This window comes from Mus caroli, unplaced genomic scaffold (assembly GCF_978045245.1).
Source record: "Mus caroli unplaced genomic scaffold, Mus_caroli_1 scaffold_8, whole genome shotgun sequence".
In the NCBI taxonomy this organism is placed as follows: domain Eukaryota; kingdom Metazoa; phylum Chordata; class Mammalia; order Rodentia; family Muridae; genus Mus; species Mus caroli.
The window spans coordinates 67323442-67340459 of NW_028227263.1; the positions used below are offsets into that span (position 1 = coordinate 67323442).

A 17018-nucleotide genomic window follows, 5' to 3' on the forward strand; every position below is an offset into this window, starting at 1 on the left:
GGGAGGGTGTGAAAGCCAGCCAGAATGCTGTAGAAACAGGACCCCAGGACAGGGTAGTTTGTCTGCTACTTTTCATAGAAATATATACCAAAAGCATAGCAGAATTAGGCACTGACCTCTTCGTTTTCGTCTTCCTCATCCTCTCGAAGAACCATGTCAAGGACACTGCCTTTGATCTTGAAGTCCCGAGAAGTACTTAGCTTCATGTGCTGCATCAGGTTTACCTGGGACAGCATAAGGTCCTTTCAGTGTGTACTTGGAAGACCCTTTGCTTTTACCAGATGACAGACAGTTCACCTTGACCTTCTCTAGCTGTGCTGCCTGCCACAGAGCTTGCTAGACTCCTTCCAGCAGTAAATGGGAGTGGAAATAAAGAACATTTTTACCTTGGACTTTTTAGACAGCTGGATAAGAAATTTTTCATACTGTTCAATGGCAAAGACAAGGTTAGGGATTGGCTTGGTTTCACGAAGAACTTTGGCCTAAGAGTAAAAGGAAGATATAAGACATTTCAGGTTCAATGGCTTTTGAGGTTTTTCTGTAGCATCTCTCAAGAAGGAACCCACTTTGGCACATGCTGTATTTCTTTTTTCTGATAGTCAAATGAATTTACATTGCTAAGATTAGTCCCTAAAATGAGGATACTGTGTAGTTTCCCTGAGTCACTTAGACTGGCCTCCCTCTCTTCATGTCTGGACTTCAGATAAGTGCCCACCCCCACTTTAACAATGGCATACACTGTTAACTTATTTGGCTGGTCTTCTGGACATTAGCTTTATTTCCTTTAAGAAACAACGTGAGGACCATCCTGTGCCTAGGCCTTTGTATATCCTAAAAGGAATTGTTACAGCCCCATTTCCTAAATACAGTAACTACCCCTTTCCTGCACTCGCCAATTCTTAGATCCTTTATGGAGCACCATTTACACTCTTGCTTTTTTAACGTCCAACAAGACCCATGGGTCTGAAGGGCCAGGGGGAAGCTTACCATGGTTGTGCTCACTGCAGCCTTCTCCTTCTCGGAGCACTTTGGGGCGTTACTGCTCTTATTCTAAAGAACAGAAACATTGTCTTATCCTTCAAGAGTCTTCTAGGAAGCACAAAAGTTGTGATACACACACACACACACATGGATATATATATATATCCATCCCTTGGATAGCTGCCTCCTTGGGTATACATATTCTTGGAAGTACCATATCAGTGTAACCATTAAGCTACTATACAGATAGGATTAAGGTAGCAGGAACAGCTGACTAGGGCTATGCAGAGGTCTGCAGCCAGTTTTACAGGTAATCTTATACACAATATAGTTACTACACTTCCCTGAGTTGTAACTAGTATGAATCTCTTAGAAAGGAAGAACTGGTATTGGTGCACACCTTTAGTCCCACAGAAGAGGCAGAGGCAGGTGGGTCTCCTTGAGTTCTAGGCCAGTCCATGCTACAGGACCATGACCCAGGACAGGCAGAAAGCTACACTGTAAAAACCCTGTCTGAAATAATAGCAACAAAATACTAACAGGGCAAAAGAAAACCAAGATCTAAGTGAGAAGAGGGGAGAAACCACCCAAGTTTGAGTGAAACAGGAAACCATCTCAAAAGGCCTCCGTTTTAACTTTCCAGCAGTGGAGTAGGGGCAAGAAAACTTCTGAAAGCAGAGAAACTATACTGGTGAAGCTACACAGAAGATATGCAGGTTGATTCTTGTGTTATGCTCTAAAAGATTTTGGAGATGCTGGTATAAAGAAGTTAAAGTCCTGGAAAGCAGGGGTAAAGAGTAAGGTCCTGGGCTGGTGAGATGGCTCAGTGGGTAAGAGCACCCGACTGCTCTTCCGAAGGTCCAGAGTTCAAATCCCAGCAACCACATGGTGGCTCACAACCATCCGCAACGAGATCTGGCGCCCTCTTCTGGAGTGTCTGAAGACAGCTACAGTGTACTTACATATAATAAATAAATAAATCTTAAAAAAAAAAAAAGAATAATAGTTAAAAAAAAGAGTAAGGTCCTATATTAGGAAGGGACTTCACCTGATCACATGGGATGTGACCCATCTCTGGTTTGTTGCTGAGGTGGCACCCTGTTGAGACTCCAAGTAAACCTGTGCACTGCCAATAACTGCTGACTAAAACAGGACCAAGACTCACAGCTGTCTTGAGTCTCTACAGGATACTTTATGAAGTCAGTGTGACCATAAACTCATACAAAAATGATAAGCTGAGTGTGGTGACACATGCCCTTTGTACAGAGAGCCTCGGGTACATAGTTCTAGGCTAGCCAGAGCAACAAAGTGGGCCCTCTTAAAGGGTGTGAGTGTGTGTGCATTGAGTATAACAACATGCTTATAGTTCCAGAACTTGACCTGAGGCAGGTGGATCTCAAATTCAAAACTAGCCTGCACTACACAGAAACTGAAAAGATTCGAGGGACCCAGACCTCAGTAAGGAGTGGAGGGTATCTATCCTATAGAAACAGCAGATTGAAAGAATGGAGTCCACATGGGAATGTACGAAGTGTGAAGTGTGAGAGGACATGTCTGCAAGCATTTAAGAGAGGAAAGGCCCAGGAGTAATTAGCTTGTCCAGAATATTCAGCTGGGTGTGACAGTATACTTCCTTAATCCCCAGGCAGATAGAAGCAAATGTCAAGTTAGCCTGGGCCACACCACGCATGCAGGCAAACAGTCTCTGAGGACCTATACATGACATCATTTCAAACAAACCCCTGCCCTCCACCCCTGAAGTGCTGCTGCACTCACACCTCTGGCACCTGACCCTGCCTCCCCCCATGTGTCAGATGCTGTTACACTAAAAAGAGGCCCAATGCATGGACTTGCAGGCACCCGGAAATGAACCAAGGCTGCCTTGTTCCTTCTGTACTCCAATAGAAGTAAACCAAATGCCTCCTATCTCTAGACTAGAGATAGGTCTCACTGTTCTGCTGGCTGGTCTTACAGCAACTTGACACACAAGCCAGAGTTAGCTGAAACGGGGGAACCTCAGCTGAGAAAATGTCTCCATAAGACCTAGCTGTAGGGCATTTTCTTAGTTACTGGCGAAGGGCCCTGCCTACTGTGGGGGTGCTACACCTGCGCTGGTAGTTTTGGGTCCTATAAGAAAGTAGGCTGAGTAAGCCACGGGAAGAAAGCCAGCAGATCACCTCACCTCCAGGGCCTCTGCATCAGCTTCTGCCTCCAGGTTCCTGCCCTGTTTGAGTTCCTGTCCTAACTTCCTCCAATGAAGGACTATGATCTGGGAGCAAAACCAAACAAACCCTTTTCTCCTCAACTTGCTTTTTGATCATGGTGTTTTGTTGCAGCGATAGAAACCCTAAAACCCTAGGTATATCTGGCTTATGACATATAGACTTTATATACACCAGGTGCCCAAGCAGCTCCTGGGACATGCAACATAGTCCCTTTTCTTATTCCTGGTTTTGTGCATTCTCTGTGTAGCCCTGGCTGTCCTAGGACTTACTCTGTAGACCAGGCTGGCCTTGAACTCACAGATTCCTTGCCTCTGCCTCCTCAGTGCTGAGATTAAAGGCCTGTACCACCACCTCCCAGCCTTTTTCTTCTTTAGAGATTGATTTTTATTATTTTTAAATATTCTCATATTCTTTCTCCCAAAGAAGTCAGAACCAGAAGTGTTATATCTCTCGGAGCTGGAGTTACAAGCAGTTCTAAGCCACCTGATGTGGGTGCTGGAAACCTAACTTGGGTTCCACTAACTCATCTCTCTACCCCTCCATTAATCTCTTTCTTCAAGATTATTTGGTACTGTCTCCAAATCACTTACTTGTACATAAGAAATGAAAGAGTAACACACGGGGGTCAGATGAGAGCCCGACAGCTTCACCTGTAGCAAGGGAGGAAGAGATGAGTGTAACTGTAGCAATGAACACTCCCCATCCTTAGGGAAGCTGATCTCAACTCACCAGTTTTTCCACAGTGTTTGGAATGCCTCTGGAGCTCTGACAGACCTGCAGATACTAACAAAAAAATCCCTAGATTTATCCATCAGCCATGGAGTCTGTCTTGGTGCTCTTACTACAGAGGAACAGGAACATTCATAGCAAAGCCAAGACACAAAGCTTCCCTGTCCCTCTTGGAGCACACTAGTTTCCTAGACAAGAGGCAACGACAGGTTTGCGTCTGACCTGACCAGCTCACTGCTTTACGCTCCTTCAGACAGAGTCCTTGTATCTAGGAGATACATCTATCCTCAAGTGCCATTTATCCTTTTAAGATGCCAGTAAAGAGGACAGGCTCCCCGTGTTCCACCACAGTAGCTTAGCAGCCACAGCCGGCAACTGGAGATGCACAGTCCAGAGATGACCACACTGCCTGTGTTGCCTAAGAACTTAGTCTAGACTGCTCACATCTTCATGTGCGTACATTACCCAGTTCCTGTCAGCTTCTGAATTCACTGAGGACCTGAAATGTGTATGTGCAACAAGTGTTCCATTCTCCGTCAGAGCCAAGCAAAGATCACTTACTTAGATAATGCCAACAAGTACTCCCACCCCCCCACCCCCACCCCCGCCTGTGGAGAACACTTCGAAGTACCAATCAAATGAAAACGGCACTGCTGATGATGTGGTGGCAAGAGCTTTGTCCAGAGGCACTGTGCATCTGGCCTGTGGGAACAGAAGGTGGGTGGGACCTGATTATCTCCCAAGAAACTCACATATTTGACGAATGCTGTTAGGGTGCTGTAGATCTTGGACAGGTCCTTCAGTAGAGTGTCTACACAGCTGCCTGATGGCAGGGCTGTCTGCACGAGCTCATGGAAGAAGGTTACAAGAGTCCCCAGTTGCATGACGATAGCTTTCTCAATGACAAGAGTTGGTGGAACGGCTTGAGAAGAGGCATCTTCTGAAGAGAGATGAGATTGATACACTTCAGTCTTACTCTGTCGTTAACGATGAGAGAATGAAAGCAAACCACCCAGGAAAACTGGCTCAAGGCTCGGCCTTTCCGAAATGGTTCGCACTGACATTTTGGTGGCCTTGTTGGCCTTACAATCCCCACCTGGAGTCACTTCATCTGATAGCGTTTCTAGGTTTGCTGAGCCCTTGATCTTGGCGATTAACCAGTCCACTTCTTCTAGGACTTTCTCAGCCTGACTCAGAACAAGTAACTGTGAAGAGAGAAGAAGGTATGGAATGGCCCACATTGCTGGGGCAGTACCAAGCATTGTTTCCACAGGGTCCTTCCAGGCCCGAGGATGGAAGCCACTATCACGGGCTTCTCAGATGGAACTGGATGGAAGGCAGGGCAAGGGCTATTTCCCATGGACTACATCAAAACTTACACAGACAGTGGGGGCAGCCGTTCTCAAATTCACCACAGCAAAGTGGTCTGTCTTCTCGATCTCAACATCCTGGAAAGGAAAGAGAGGTTAAGACCCAAGACTGATAGGCCATTCCCTTGAGCCCACTCCTCACATGGGATGCCACACTATACTTGATCTATGTCTCCCAGCTGCCCATGGATATCCTGGGACAAGTCACGAAGCAGGGTGACAGGACTCTTATATAAGACATGCAGGCTGAAGAACAGGTTCATCAAACTCTTGCAAAATGAGGCATCCTCTAGGAGTGGGAAGGAAAGAAAGTTTGATACACTTAATGTTAGTGGCTTTTGCAGATTGGCCATGCTAGTGACAATATAAAGGGAATCCCTGTTAAGAGATTGGTGATGGTGATTCTGTATATAAAGCCTTCAGGAAGAGAGGCAGGAAACTCACCCTGGCTGTATTCCTTGCAAATCTTAGATGTCCAGGATAACATCTGCACAAACTAAACAAAAGATTTTCAGTGGTTAGAGAAAAAGGTACTAGGTACAGTGGCACATGGGAGGCAGAAACAGGCAGATTTCTGTGAGTAGGAGGCTAGCCTCATCTGCAGAGTGGGTTCTAAGCCAGCCAGGGCCACAAAGTCAGACTCTGTCTTTTAAAAAAAGAAAAATGTTTTGTCAAAACAGATCCTTAGACCTTTCTAGGCCTAAGCAAACCACCTTCCAAAAATCTGTGCCTGGACTTAACTAGTTCTATAAGAGTAGCATAAAAACAAGTCCAAACAATGAGCAACCTTGGCACTTCTCACAGCAGATGACTGAATACCCAATACCCTTAGTGACTGTGCTGACATCTAAGTTCTCATCGCTGAGCTTCTTCTGATGCCACCATGGCGGTCTGGAGCTACATAGCCTGCGTCCTGATAGTTCAGCTATTTTAAAGGCCATTGGTTAACAAAGAGGAATGGAAAAAAATCCTGGCCATAAGGACATAGCAGAGAATACCCACATTCACACACACACACACACACACACACACACACACACACACACACAGCACAGAGAGGGAGAGAGAGAGAGAGAGAGAGCACGAGGGAGCGAGCGAGTGAGCAGAGGTTTGGGGGTAACAGGCTTACAGACACAAAGGCACTGAGATGCAGTGACAGTTTAGGTCCGGATGACTGAAGATTTAGTTTTGGTTTGCTGGAGGGAAGAAGGTCAGTTATGAGATCAACAACTAAAAGGCCAGTCAGTCAGTAACTGATGGTCTTCGTGAACTTGTTAAGCTTTATTTATTTTTGTATATGAATACATGGTTGCTCTCTTCAGACACACCAGAAGAGGGCGTCAGATCTTGTTACAGATGGCTGTGAGCCACCATGTGGGTGCTGGGATTTGAACTCTGGACCTCTGGAAGAGCAGTCAGTACTCATAACTACTGAGCCATTGCTCCAGCTGCCCTTCATGAATTTATACTAAAGATCTCAGAACCCTGTGTCAATGAAGTAACGAGGACAAGGGGCAAGGATCTTTGTGTTTGCTTCCATAGGAAACCCTTGGAAGAGCCAGACAAGATCTGGTGTTTCCTTATTTAAGCAAAATACGTGGAGGAGATGAGTAGGGGAGATTCGTGACTGGAGACATCAGTGATACAGCAAAATCAAATTTGTTAGGAGCTAGAGGTGGCGATCAGTTGAGGAGTGCTTATGACAGATACACTTGGGAGACAGGAGTATCAGAAACCTAAGGCTATATATGTCCTGTGTTGGTTTCTACTGCTGTAGAAAATATTCTGCCTGAGAGGGAAAGTCCTTTTTTTTTTGGATCTAAGAGTTCAAGGTGCATCACTGAGGAACCCGAAGGCAGGAATTGATGCAAAGACTATGGAAGCATGCTCTCATTGGCTTGCTCCCCGTTGCTTTGCTCTGCTTGCTTTCTTACAGAGACCAGGACCAACTGCCCAGGGCTGGCACTACCTACATTAATCACTAACCAATAAAATGCTCCCCCCCGCCCTGCAGACCTGCCCACTGGGAAACCTGATGGGGCACTCTCTCACTTACATTATGTCCTCTTCTTCCCAGATGACTCTCATTTGTCTCAAGTTAACAAACAAGTAAGCAGCATGGTTTCCCTTAGCTACAGAGTGAATTCAAAGTCAGACTGGACAACATGACAGCCCCCCACCCCACCCCCCAAAAAAAAAGAAAGAAAGAAAGAAAAAAACAAGCCAGGCAGTAGTGGCGTACGCCTTTAATCCCCACACTTGGGAGGCAGAGACAGGAGGATTTTTGAGTTTGAGGCCAGCCTGGTCTACAGAGTAAGTTCCAAGACAGCCAGAGCTACACAGAGAAACCTTGTCTCAAAAAAAAAAACAAACAAACAAACAAAAAAAACCAAAACCGAAAAATTAAAGACATACTCTGAAGTTAGTGGCGAACCAATTCAGCCTTTCCAAAACTCATCTGTTTTCCCCCTCAAACTCACAGAATTCAGTTTCTTTCCCAGTTCTCTCTCAGTCTCTCTCTCTCTCTCTCTCTCTCTCTCTCTCTCTCTCTCTCTCCCCACCCCCCAAACAAAGGTAGCAGTGTGAATGAATTAAACTGGATGGAATGTGGAATGGAAAGGGGACTTCTCCCAGGCTAACCTGGGTTCAGGACATTAGGATCTGTCCTCCAATGCTCAAATACCCTACCACCACGGGTGACAGTCTCTCAGTGAGTAGCTTCGGAAGGATTGCTAGCTCCTAGAGTATCCTTTACCGTCCTATACTGCTGTTGAATTGAACAGACCCACCAGAATGGCCCTTCTCTGGTTCTCCTTGTGTGAACGCTCATAGAGTAACCTAAGACTATATACACATGCTTACACACATGTAGAACCCATCTCTGTGGGTATGTCTACTTTAGGATTGTGCTCATATTCGCTGACTCATTTTGTTAAATTCTCCTCACACTTCACTCTTTCCATGTGACAGCCAGTTGGTGAATTTGAGCTACCTTTACGACTAAAGCTGTCATTTCAGAAATAGCAAAAACATCAAGAAGCACAAGTGGTGGAAGGCCACCGTACTGAGAAGGCCAAGAGCACCAAAGCAAGACCAGTCTGATAGAAACAGCGTTTACAGTTGACAGAGTGAACAAAACCAGTATGCTCTGGCCCTCACGGTGGACCTTATGGTTTCTGACAGAAACACTATGTAGGCCAGGCAGTAGTGGTGCCTGAGTCCCAGCACTCAGGAAGCAGAGGCAGTTGGATCTCTGATTTCGAGGCCAGCCTGGTCAACATAGGAAAAGACACACCATAGAGCTCCTTCAGAAGGTTCTTTAGTTTCGGACTACAGGCAGGCACCAACACACCAGATTGGTAAGCCAGGGTCCTACCAACTAGCTACGTCCCCAGCCCTAGATGTATGCTTTTATGACGAGACAGTTCTTGTCTTCTGAGACATGCGGAATGGGACTGAACAGGGACTGTTGTACCTGAGGAGAGCTGGGCTCCAGCAGCCTGGACAAGGTGGAGAGCACCGCGATGAGCAGGAGGGCCTCTTTACTGTTAAAATCGTCCTCTTCGCTGCTCAGCAGATTCAACAACGCCCTCTGCGAAAGGAAGGGATGTACACAGATAGGTAGACACGTTTGTATCAGGGAAGAGACATCTAGCCAGAAAGCCTCGTGGCTGGGGTACAACAAATTCAGAGATGTTATTCCAAGAGGATAAAATCTGAGGGGGAAAAAAGAAACCCTGGATCGAACAGCAGTTTTCTGTTTCAACAATGAGCTGGAAAACTAGGGTGGTTTCTCATCTCACTGCCTGCAGTATAAGAGGAACAAACTGGAGTTTCTGGTGCTGGAATCAGCAGTGACCTCAGTGTTAGCCATAACCTCAGAGTCAGCCATGACCTCAGGGTTAGCCAGTGTCTCAGGTCAGCCATGATCTCAGGGTCAGCCAGTGTCTCAGGTCAGCCATGACCTCAGGGTTAGCCAGTGTCTCAGGTCAGCCATGACCTCATGGTTAGCCAGTGTCTCAAGGTCAGCCAGTGTCTCAGGGTCAGCCAGTGTCTCAGGGTCAGCCAGTGTCTCAGGGTCAGCCAGTGTCTCAGGGTCAGCCAGTGTCTCAGGGTCAGCCATGACCTCAGGGTCAGCCAGTGTCTCAGGGTCAGCCATGACCTCATGGTTAGCCAGTGTCTCAGGTCAGCCATGGCCTCAGGGTTAGCCAGTGTCTCGGGGTCAGCCATGGCCTCAGGGTTGACCAGTGTCTCAGGGTCAGCCATGACCTCAGGGTCAGCCATGGCCTCAGGGTTAACCAGTGTCTCAGGGTCAGCCATGACCTCAGGGTTAGCCAGTGTCTCAGGGTCAGCCATGACCTCAGGGTTAGCCAGTGTCTCAGGGTCAGCCATGACCTCAGGGTTAGCCAGTGTCTCAGGGTCAGCCATGACCTCAGGGTTAGCCAGTGTCTCAGGGTCAGCCATGACCTCAGGGTCAGCCATGGCCTCAGGGTTAACCAGTGTCTCAGGGTCAGCCATGACCTCAGGGTTAGCCAGTGTCTCAGGGTCAGCCATGACCTCAGGGTTAGCCAGTGTCTCAGGGTCAGCCAGTGTCTCAGGGTCAGCCATGGCCTCAGGGTTAGCCATGACCTCAGGGTCAGCCATGACCTCAGGGTTAGTCATGACCTCAGGGTTAGTCATGCCCCAAACTCAGCTCCCCCTGATACATGTGGCCTGACAATGGAACGAATTTGATTTGCGTATCCGTCTGGCAGTCTTCCTGACTACAATGGAGCCCCCTGCAGGACTGTTTTGCCTTCCTGTTTCTGCTATATACTTCAGCAACAAGTCCTGGCACAAGTTAGTAATATAAGAAATTTTATAAATGGAACACACTGACACTGACAACTACTGATGAGAAACTTAATGGAATCACTTTCCCAGTCCCTGTATTAGACGGGGCCAAATTATACCATGTGATCAAAGCCATTAGGCCTGGCTCCGGGAGAACTGGCTTCCTCTTTATGTCACCTTGAACAATGATCCTTGTGGACACAGGTGCTGCTGGCTGGATCCTCACTAGGCTCCTTCCAAACATACCACCTTTCACTCAGATCTGCCTGCACTTCCTGTCTGACTCCTCTCTGCGCTTCCCAAGGATCAGGAAGAGTTTAACACAGCGGCCTCACCTGAAACTGCCGGATCTGGAACGAGGCCCTCTGAGTGACAGTGACACCTGCTTCCTCTTCTTCTGTGCCCATGACATCTGGAAATGGAAACAATCCCATCTTCTTTCAAGCTGACTCGGGTTTGTTGTTGGTGTTCTGTTTTCTTCTTTTCGTTGAGACAAGGTCAAACTAAATAACCCGACTCAGCCTGGAACTGCCTATGTAGCCTGAACCTGCAACTGGCTCGTCTCAGCTTCCTGAATGCTGGAATGCTAGGCCTGGAACTGCCTATGTAGCCTGAACCTGCAACTGGCTCGTCTCAGCTTCCTGAATGCTGGAATGCTAGGCCGATAACATGATACCCAGTCCTTCCTCCTACACACACACACACACACACACACACACACACACACACACACACACACACACACAGACACACACACACTCACACAGGGTGGTACTAGAGATGGAATCTAGGTCCTTGTGCACTACCACCAACCTGGAGTCTCAGCCCTCTTGTTACTTCAACATTTTTTTCCTTTGTTTTTATTTATGTGTATGGGTCTTTAGCATGCTTGTATGTCTGTGCACACACATGCAGTGCCCACGTAACTGTAGAGAGCGTCAGATCCCCTTGGAACTGGACTTGCAAATGGCTGTGAGCCACCACAAGTGTGCTGGGAATCAAAATCCAGGCCCTATGGAGAAGCAGCCAGTGTTCTTAACTACTGAGCCATCTCTCAGGCCTGGGCATTTTGTTTTGAATTAAAGAAAAAATAATTAAATCTTTTTGGTAGGATCTCACTTTGTAGCCTTCACCACTTTAGAAACTGCTACAAGGACCAGTTTGGCCTCAAATTTGTCACCCTCTTCCTGCCTTTCCCCCTTGGACACCAGGTTTATATGCATGTGCCACCAAATCCCAACTATACTTAAAATTATATTACCTTGAGACAAGGTACTTACTATGTGCCAAGTCTGGCCATGAACTTGTAATCCTGACTCAGTTTCCCCAGTATGGGGATTACAGGTCTGAGGCACCATATCTGGGGATAGCTAAAATTTTAGAAAGCCAAAAAAAAAAAAAGGTCTGGAGGCTGACTTAAATGTGTTTCTATAGCTGGGAGTGGTAGTGCACACCTTTAGTCCCAGCACTCGGGAAGCAGAGGCAGGAAGATTTCTGAGTTCAAGGGCATCCTGGTCTACAAAGTGAGTTCCAGGACAGCCAGGGCCACACAGAGAAACCCTGTCTCGAAAAATCAAAAAAAATGTGTTTCTATATTACACTTTCTTTTTTTGAGGGGTTAGCAGAGATCGAGATAGGGTCTCCTTGTTATGTGGTCCTGGCTGTCCTAGAACTCACTATATAGACCAGGCTGTCCTCTGTCTGACTGACTCCCAAGTGCTGGACTGAAGGTGTGTGCCACCATGACTGGCTTTAAGTGTCAGGTTCTTAATGCTGTGTTCCTCCTCCAGTCATTATCTGTGCTTAAATGCAATGCAGTGACCACCAGTCCGGAACCCACTAGAGGCCACTCCTCAGAAGCAGGAGGGCTCCTCTGCTAAGTGAACAAACAGATTCAAGGGGTCTGGCTACAGAAGCCCAGAGCCAGCCATTTATGACCCTATGATGCCTACCCAGAGCCTGGAGAAACTGCTGGACCTTGGGCTGGTAGAACTGCTGCACCGCACTGAATGTCTTCTGCAAGCCCTCCAAGCACAGCAGTGAGATGCTCTTTCCCTTCTCCTTCTTCCCCGACTCCTCCACGGACGTAGGAATTGATGTGTATCTCCACAGCAAGACCCTACAGTGTGAGAAAGTGGTGTGGTCATCCCCCACAGTGTAGCTCTCCATTATTCGCCTCATTTCTGTTCCCACGTGGGTGCTTTACAACTCATCATATGTAACTGCACGTACAAGGCTGAAGCTCCATGGTCCAGCACGTCTGTCAGATTTACCTCTTGCTGCAAACATCAGCGCATGGTGTCCCTTTGTTTTACATTAATCGGGGTCTTATTACCCAGGCCTGTCTCTTTCAAACTTTTTTTTTTTTTTTATGTTTTATGTGGATGAATGCTTTGCTAGCTTGCTTGTCTGTGGACCATGTGTGTGCAATGCAAGAGCAGTAAGTGAGCCATCTCTCTAGTCCATTCTTTTCTTAGCTATGGCCTCACACAATAGTTTAGGCTGGCTTGAAATCCCAGACCCAGGTTGGCCTCGGATTCCTGACAATCGTATTTCAGCCTTCTGAGTGCTAGGATTACAGGTATGAGCCACTACATGCAATCCTAAACTTAAAACATTTACTTGTGTGTGTGCTTGTGTGTGTGTGTGTGTGTGTGTGTGTGTGTATGTATATATATGCACATGACTTGGGTGCAGAGATCAGAGGTCACACAAGTACTTTGGTTCCAAGGATCAAACTTAGGTCATCAGGTTTGGTGACAAGTGACTTTACCCACTGTGCCAACTTGTCAGCATCTCAACTTTTTAACTGTATAAATTATTAATGATTATTATTGTTATTGAAGGACCCTGGCCAGCTTCAGCATGGCAAACATGGCTCTGCCAGGCTTTGCCCTTTTCCCCCATTCCCTCCGCCTTGCTAAAAACTGTTAGATTACATTCCTAAACCTAGTCACCAAGGTCTATTCCCTTATTTGGCTGCTTTTTTCTCCTGAGGCCAGCTATCAAGTATTAAAGTCCAGCAATCAAAAGCCCCCTATGGCTTACCCAATTAACATGCCCAATCAAAATTAAACACCTTATCCTAACATAGGGTTTCCCCTTTTACATATATAAATTGTCATTTTCTTATGGGCCATGTCTGTCTCCTCTCTATCCAAAGGCAGTCCTGTGTCCCCTGGGACAAATAAGCCTCCTCCTCCTCCTCCTCCTTCTCCTTGTTCCCTTCCCCTTCTTCCTCATCCTTTAGCTCCTGTCTTTATCTCTTAGTCCCTGTCCTCTGTCCCTCTGGGACAAATAAATCCCCTTTGTGCTGAGACCTCGGTCTTGGGTGTCTTATGCTGATACTGGTTTCTTTTGTTATTATTATTGTTTAAATTTTTATCCTTTAAAAAATAGCTTGAGAGCGGAAGAGAACCAAATTTGGATGGTCCTCATGCAGCAGTTTTCTCTGAGATTAGAACCTGCCATTTTGGAGGGAAGCTGTTCACAACACAGGATGTTAAAGAGGAGGTGAGGACAACTGATGTTGAGGATGGCGGTGAAATGAGGATGTTCTAAGGGAAGGTAAAATACTTCATTCATCAGGCAATCTCCTAAAGCTCAGGAAGTAAACAATCCAAAATACCCAAAGGAAGTCCCTGAAACTAACTAGATTTACTAGGCCCCTCCCTCTTCAAGAATAAATAAGCAGTAAAGACTACTAAGAGACATTCTCAGACCAGTTAAACTGCATAAGAGACTTAGATCAGCCAAACTGCCTGGAAGAAACAGACCAGCTGAGCTACCTGGAAAGGCCACTGTTTAACTGGCTGAACTGCGTACAGGCTGTGCAATACAATCCAGGTTTCCAGCATTTGTGGATTGTCACCCACGCTGGGGTGGGTTTTGGTGATACACTTGTCTTTGAGTCATTTCTGTTCCTGCAAATAACCCCACACCCATATTCCTGTAAGTAACTCCAATAAAAATCACTGGTTTACTAAAATGAATTTTGATGGTCTTCTACTTTGGTCTGGCATCAGGTTCCTGTCTGGGATAAGTAGACTTTTGTTCACAGCTCCTCAGAAATTGTGTCATACAATAGCAGTGTTCAGTTCTTAACTCCTGAGCTATCCTCCAGCTCCCGTGGTATTCTCTGATCAAAGTACTATGTGCACACAAAAAGAATATACTTAGAGGCTGGCGTCGAGTGGTCAACAGATGGCCAATCAGTCACGAGGGATGATAACACTGCTCAGGTCTTTACCTCATTACTTCCTTTGGTCTATTTCTTTCAGTTGTATTGCTTTTTAAGAAAGATGTTACTTCATTTTAAATTATGTGTATGTCTATGTGTGTGTACATGAATATGAGTGCAGATGCCTGCTGGGTCTAGAGAAGGACCCTGGCTTCCTCTAGATCCAGAGTGAGAGGGAACTAAACCAGGGTCCTCTATAAGAACAGTCTACACTCTTAACTGCTGAGTCACTGCCCTAGGCCATTTATTTATTGTATTTATTTGCTTTTAAGTATTTTAAATCTGTTGTCAGGTGCATGTACACTTAGGCTTATTATGCTTACTTTATGCACAATTCAATCACTACGTAATAATATTCTCTTCCCTCCTGGGAGCACAGTAAGATTTTATATAAGACGAAGAATCCACACAAAATAAGAAGGCTCACTATGAGAAACTAACCTCTCTCCTAATACGTGCCCAACGGTTCTGTCCCGAGCTTCTCAGAGAATTCACAGCACACAAGCTAGCAAACCATTTAAGGGTGAAAATGGCTTACCGAGTTATGTCACAGAGGTTCTGAAAGATCTTGTCTGGGTTCTGGCCATCAGGACCACTCACATGCCCTGTTCGTATTAGCTGCTGTATCTTCTGCAAAGCGACGTTCACTGCATAGTGCATAAACTCGCTGCTGGACCGCAGGACAGACAGACTCTCTTCATGGCTCTGGATGCTGTCTCTAGACAGAGAGTAAAGGAAGGAAGGAGCTGAGCCTGGTGGGGTGGTAGGTAACCCAGTGGCCGGGAGGCCGAGCAACCGCAGAACAAAGGGCTGGGGATACAGCCGAGTGGCAAGTGCCTGCCTAACACACTCAGGCTTGGGCTGCACCCCACACACAGGGAGGGAAGATCATCTCCCTACTGCTGCTAGCATCTGGATTAGGGTCTTAGAGACTTCAGAACAGCAGCACTCAGCAAGTTCTGAATGGAAGATTCTATGCAGCTTAAGCCCGAGTCAGCGCCAGGGCTGCTCTAACTCATTCTGCTTGCTGTTACCTCAGTTCCTGCCTCCCCCCATCAGTCCCTCACACCTCAGTGAAATCAAAGCTCATCTTGGTCTTTTAGAAAGTTGACTGTTCCTTTGTTATTTAGTTCAGTTTTCTCCTTTCTTCTCCATTGAGCCTTTGTGTATGAACTACTTAGATGTTCTTACAACACCCCTAAACTCATCCTTCTTGTTCACTGCTCCAAGGCTTCTCATTTGCTTTAATAATTTTGAGGTTCAGTTGGATGCGGTGGTATATGCCATTAAACCCAGCACTCGGGAGACAGAGGCAGGAGAATTTCTGTGAGTTTGAGGCCAGCCTGGGCTACAAGGCAAGGTCTAGGATAGCCAGGGCTACAGAAAACCCTGTCTTAAAGAACATCAATTTTGAGGGACACCCTCCCTCTGTAGAATGCCCATCTTGGGTTATGCAACTTTGATGTTTAGGAAATTAAAAGCCCCTAACTTATTTCCTATTGTACATTGATAAAGTTAAGAACTGTGGGTGTGAACCGGGAACATAGAATATGGGGTGCACACTCTCCTTACTGTAGTGCAGGCTCAACATAAGCAGGGTCTTACCTGAAGAGAGCAGTGAGGAGATCAGACACAAACTTCAAGGACAGGAGACTGTCGCTGGCTTTACTGGCCATCTTAGCCTTGCCTTTGCCAGCTTTCTCACTGAGGATGTCAGAGAACTTCTTGTAACATGTGAAAAGGCTCAGGATCTCCTCAAACTTACTCTTGCTGCGTAACAGGAAGAGACAGAGACAAGTGTCAGACTGGGTGCTTTGGTTTCAGACAGTGAGAAGACTGCAGTGTATCCTCAGGTGTCCTACGCTACACACAGCACTGCGGGGTAACGGCAGACCCTCCTTAGCACGGCACTCCCAAGCCACGGCAGTGCGGGGTAACGGCAGACCCTCCTTAGCACGGTACTCCCAAGCCACGGCAGTGCGGGGTAGCGGCAGACCCTCCTTAGCACGGTACTCCCAAGCCACGGCAGTCTCTAAGAGTCTTTTCTTCTTTCCCCTTCTTCCCAGTCAAGGACGATGGAAGCCCCGTACTACCACTAATGAAATGTTTGCAGTGGAAGTCAAATAGGTGAACGTAGGGTCTGCGAACTGTGAATAAATGAAAGCTTGCAGGGACATAAAGTTCACAGGTCTGGAGGGAAGTACATAGTTTGGATTTATTGAGAAATACCATTAGCTGGGCATGGTAGCATGTGCCTTCAATCCCAGCACTTGGGAGGCAGAGACAGGAAGATCTCTGTGAGTTTGAGGCCAGCCTGGTCTACATGGAGAGTTCTAGGTCACCCTTATCTAATGAGACCCTGCCTTAAAAAGCCAAAAGAAAGAGAAAAGGACATACTATTATCATCTTTGGTCCTTCCGTGTCTAACGTAATGCTAGAGCAAACTCTATGAAGGGTCACAGTAATCCTTACCTGAAGTTACTTATGGAGAAATTATATTCCATTAGAACTTCACACACTCCCATGATGAGACACGCACAGATATTATTCTTGATGCCGACATCAGTGTTCTGAGAGAAATCTGCTGATTTATCCTAAGGGACAAATATAAATCACCATGGTACCAAAGCTTCCATCGGT

At 46.5% G+C, this 17018-nt stretch overlaps 1 protein-coding gene across 1 annotated transcript in view; it reads right to left on the reverse strand.

Moving 5' to 3' along the window:
• Positions 1 to 17018, reverse strand: part of Fanci (FA complementation group I) — a 60991-nt gene that overhangs the window by 963 nt on the left and 43010 nt on the right. The window contains exons 22-37 of the mRNA XM_021166132.3: positions 16851 to 16972; positions 15984 to 16148; positions 14917 to 15096; positions 12091 to 12257; positions 10474 to 10550; positions 8781 to 8897; positions 5750 to 5801; positions 5467 to 5594; positions 5315 to 5383; positions 5032 to 5140; positions 4688 to 4875; positions 3936 to 3989; positions 3797 to 3856; positions 988 to 1050; positions 387 to 482; positions 117 to 224 (exon numbers count right to left, since the gene is read on the reverse strand). Coding sequence (XP_021021791.1) covers positions 117 to 224; positions 387 to 482; positions 988 to 1050; positions 3797 to 3856; positions 3936 to 3989; positions 4688 to 4875; positions 5032 to 5140; positions 5315 to 5383; positions 5467 to 5594; positions 5750 to 5801; positions 8781 to 8897; positions 10474 to 10550; positions 12091 to 12257; positions 14917 to 15096; positions 15984 to 16148; positions 16851 to 16972 — 1755 coding nt within the window. The remainder of the gene's footprint in view (positions 1 to 116; positions 225 to 386; positions 483 to 987; positions 1051 to 3796; positions 3857 to 3935; positions 3990 to 4687; positions 4876 to 5031; positions 5141 to 5314; positions 5384 to 5466; positions 5595 to 5749; positions 5802 to 8780; positions 8898 to 10473; positions 10551 to 12090; positions 12258 to 14916; positions 15097 to 15983; positions 16149 to 16850; positions 16973 to 17018) is intronic.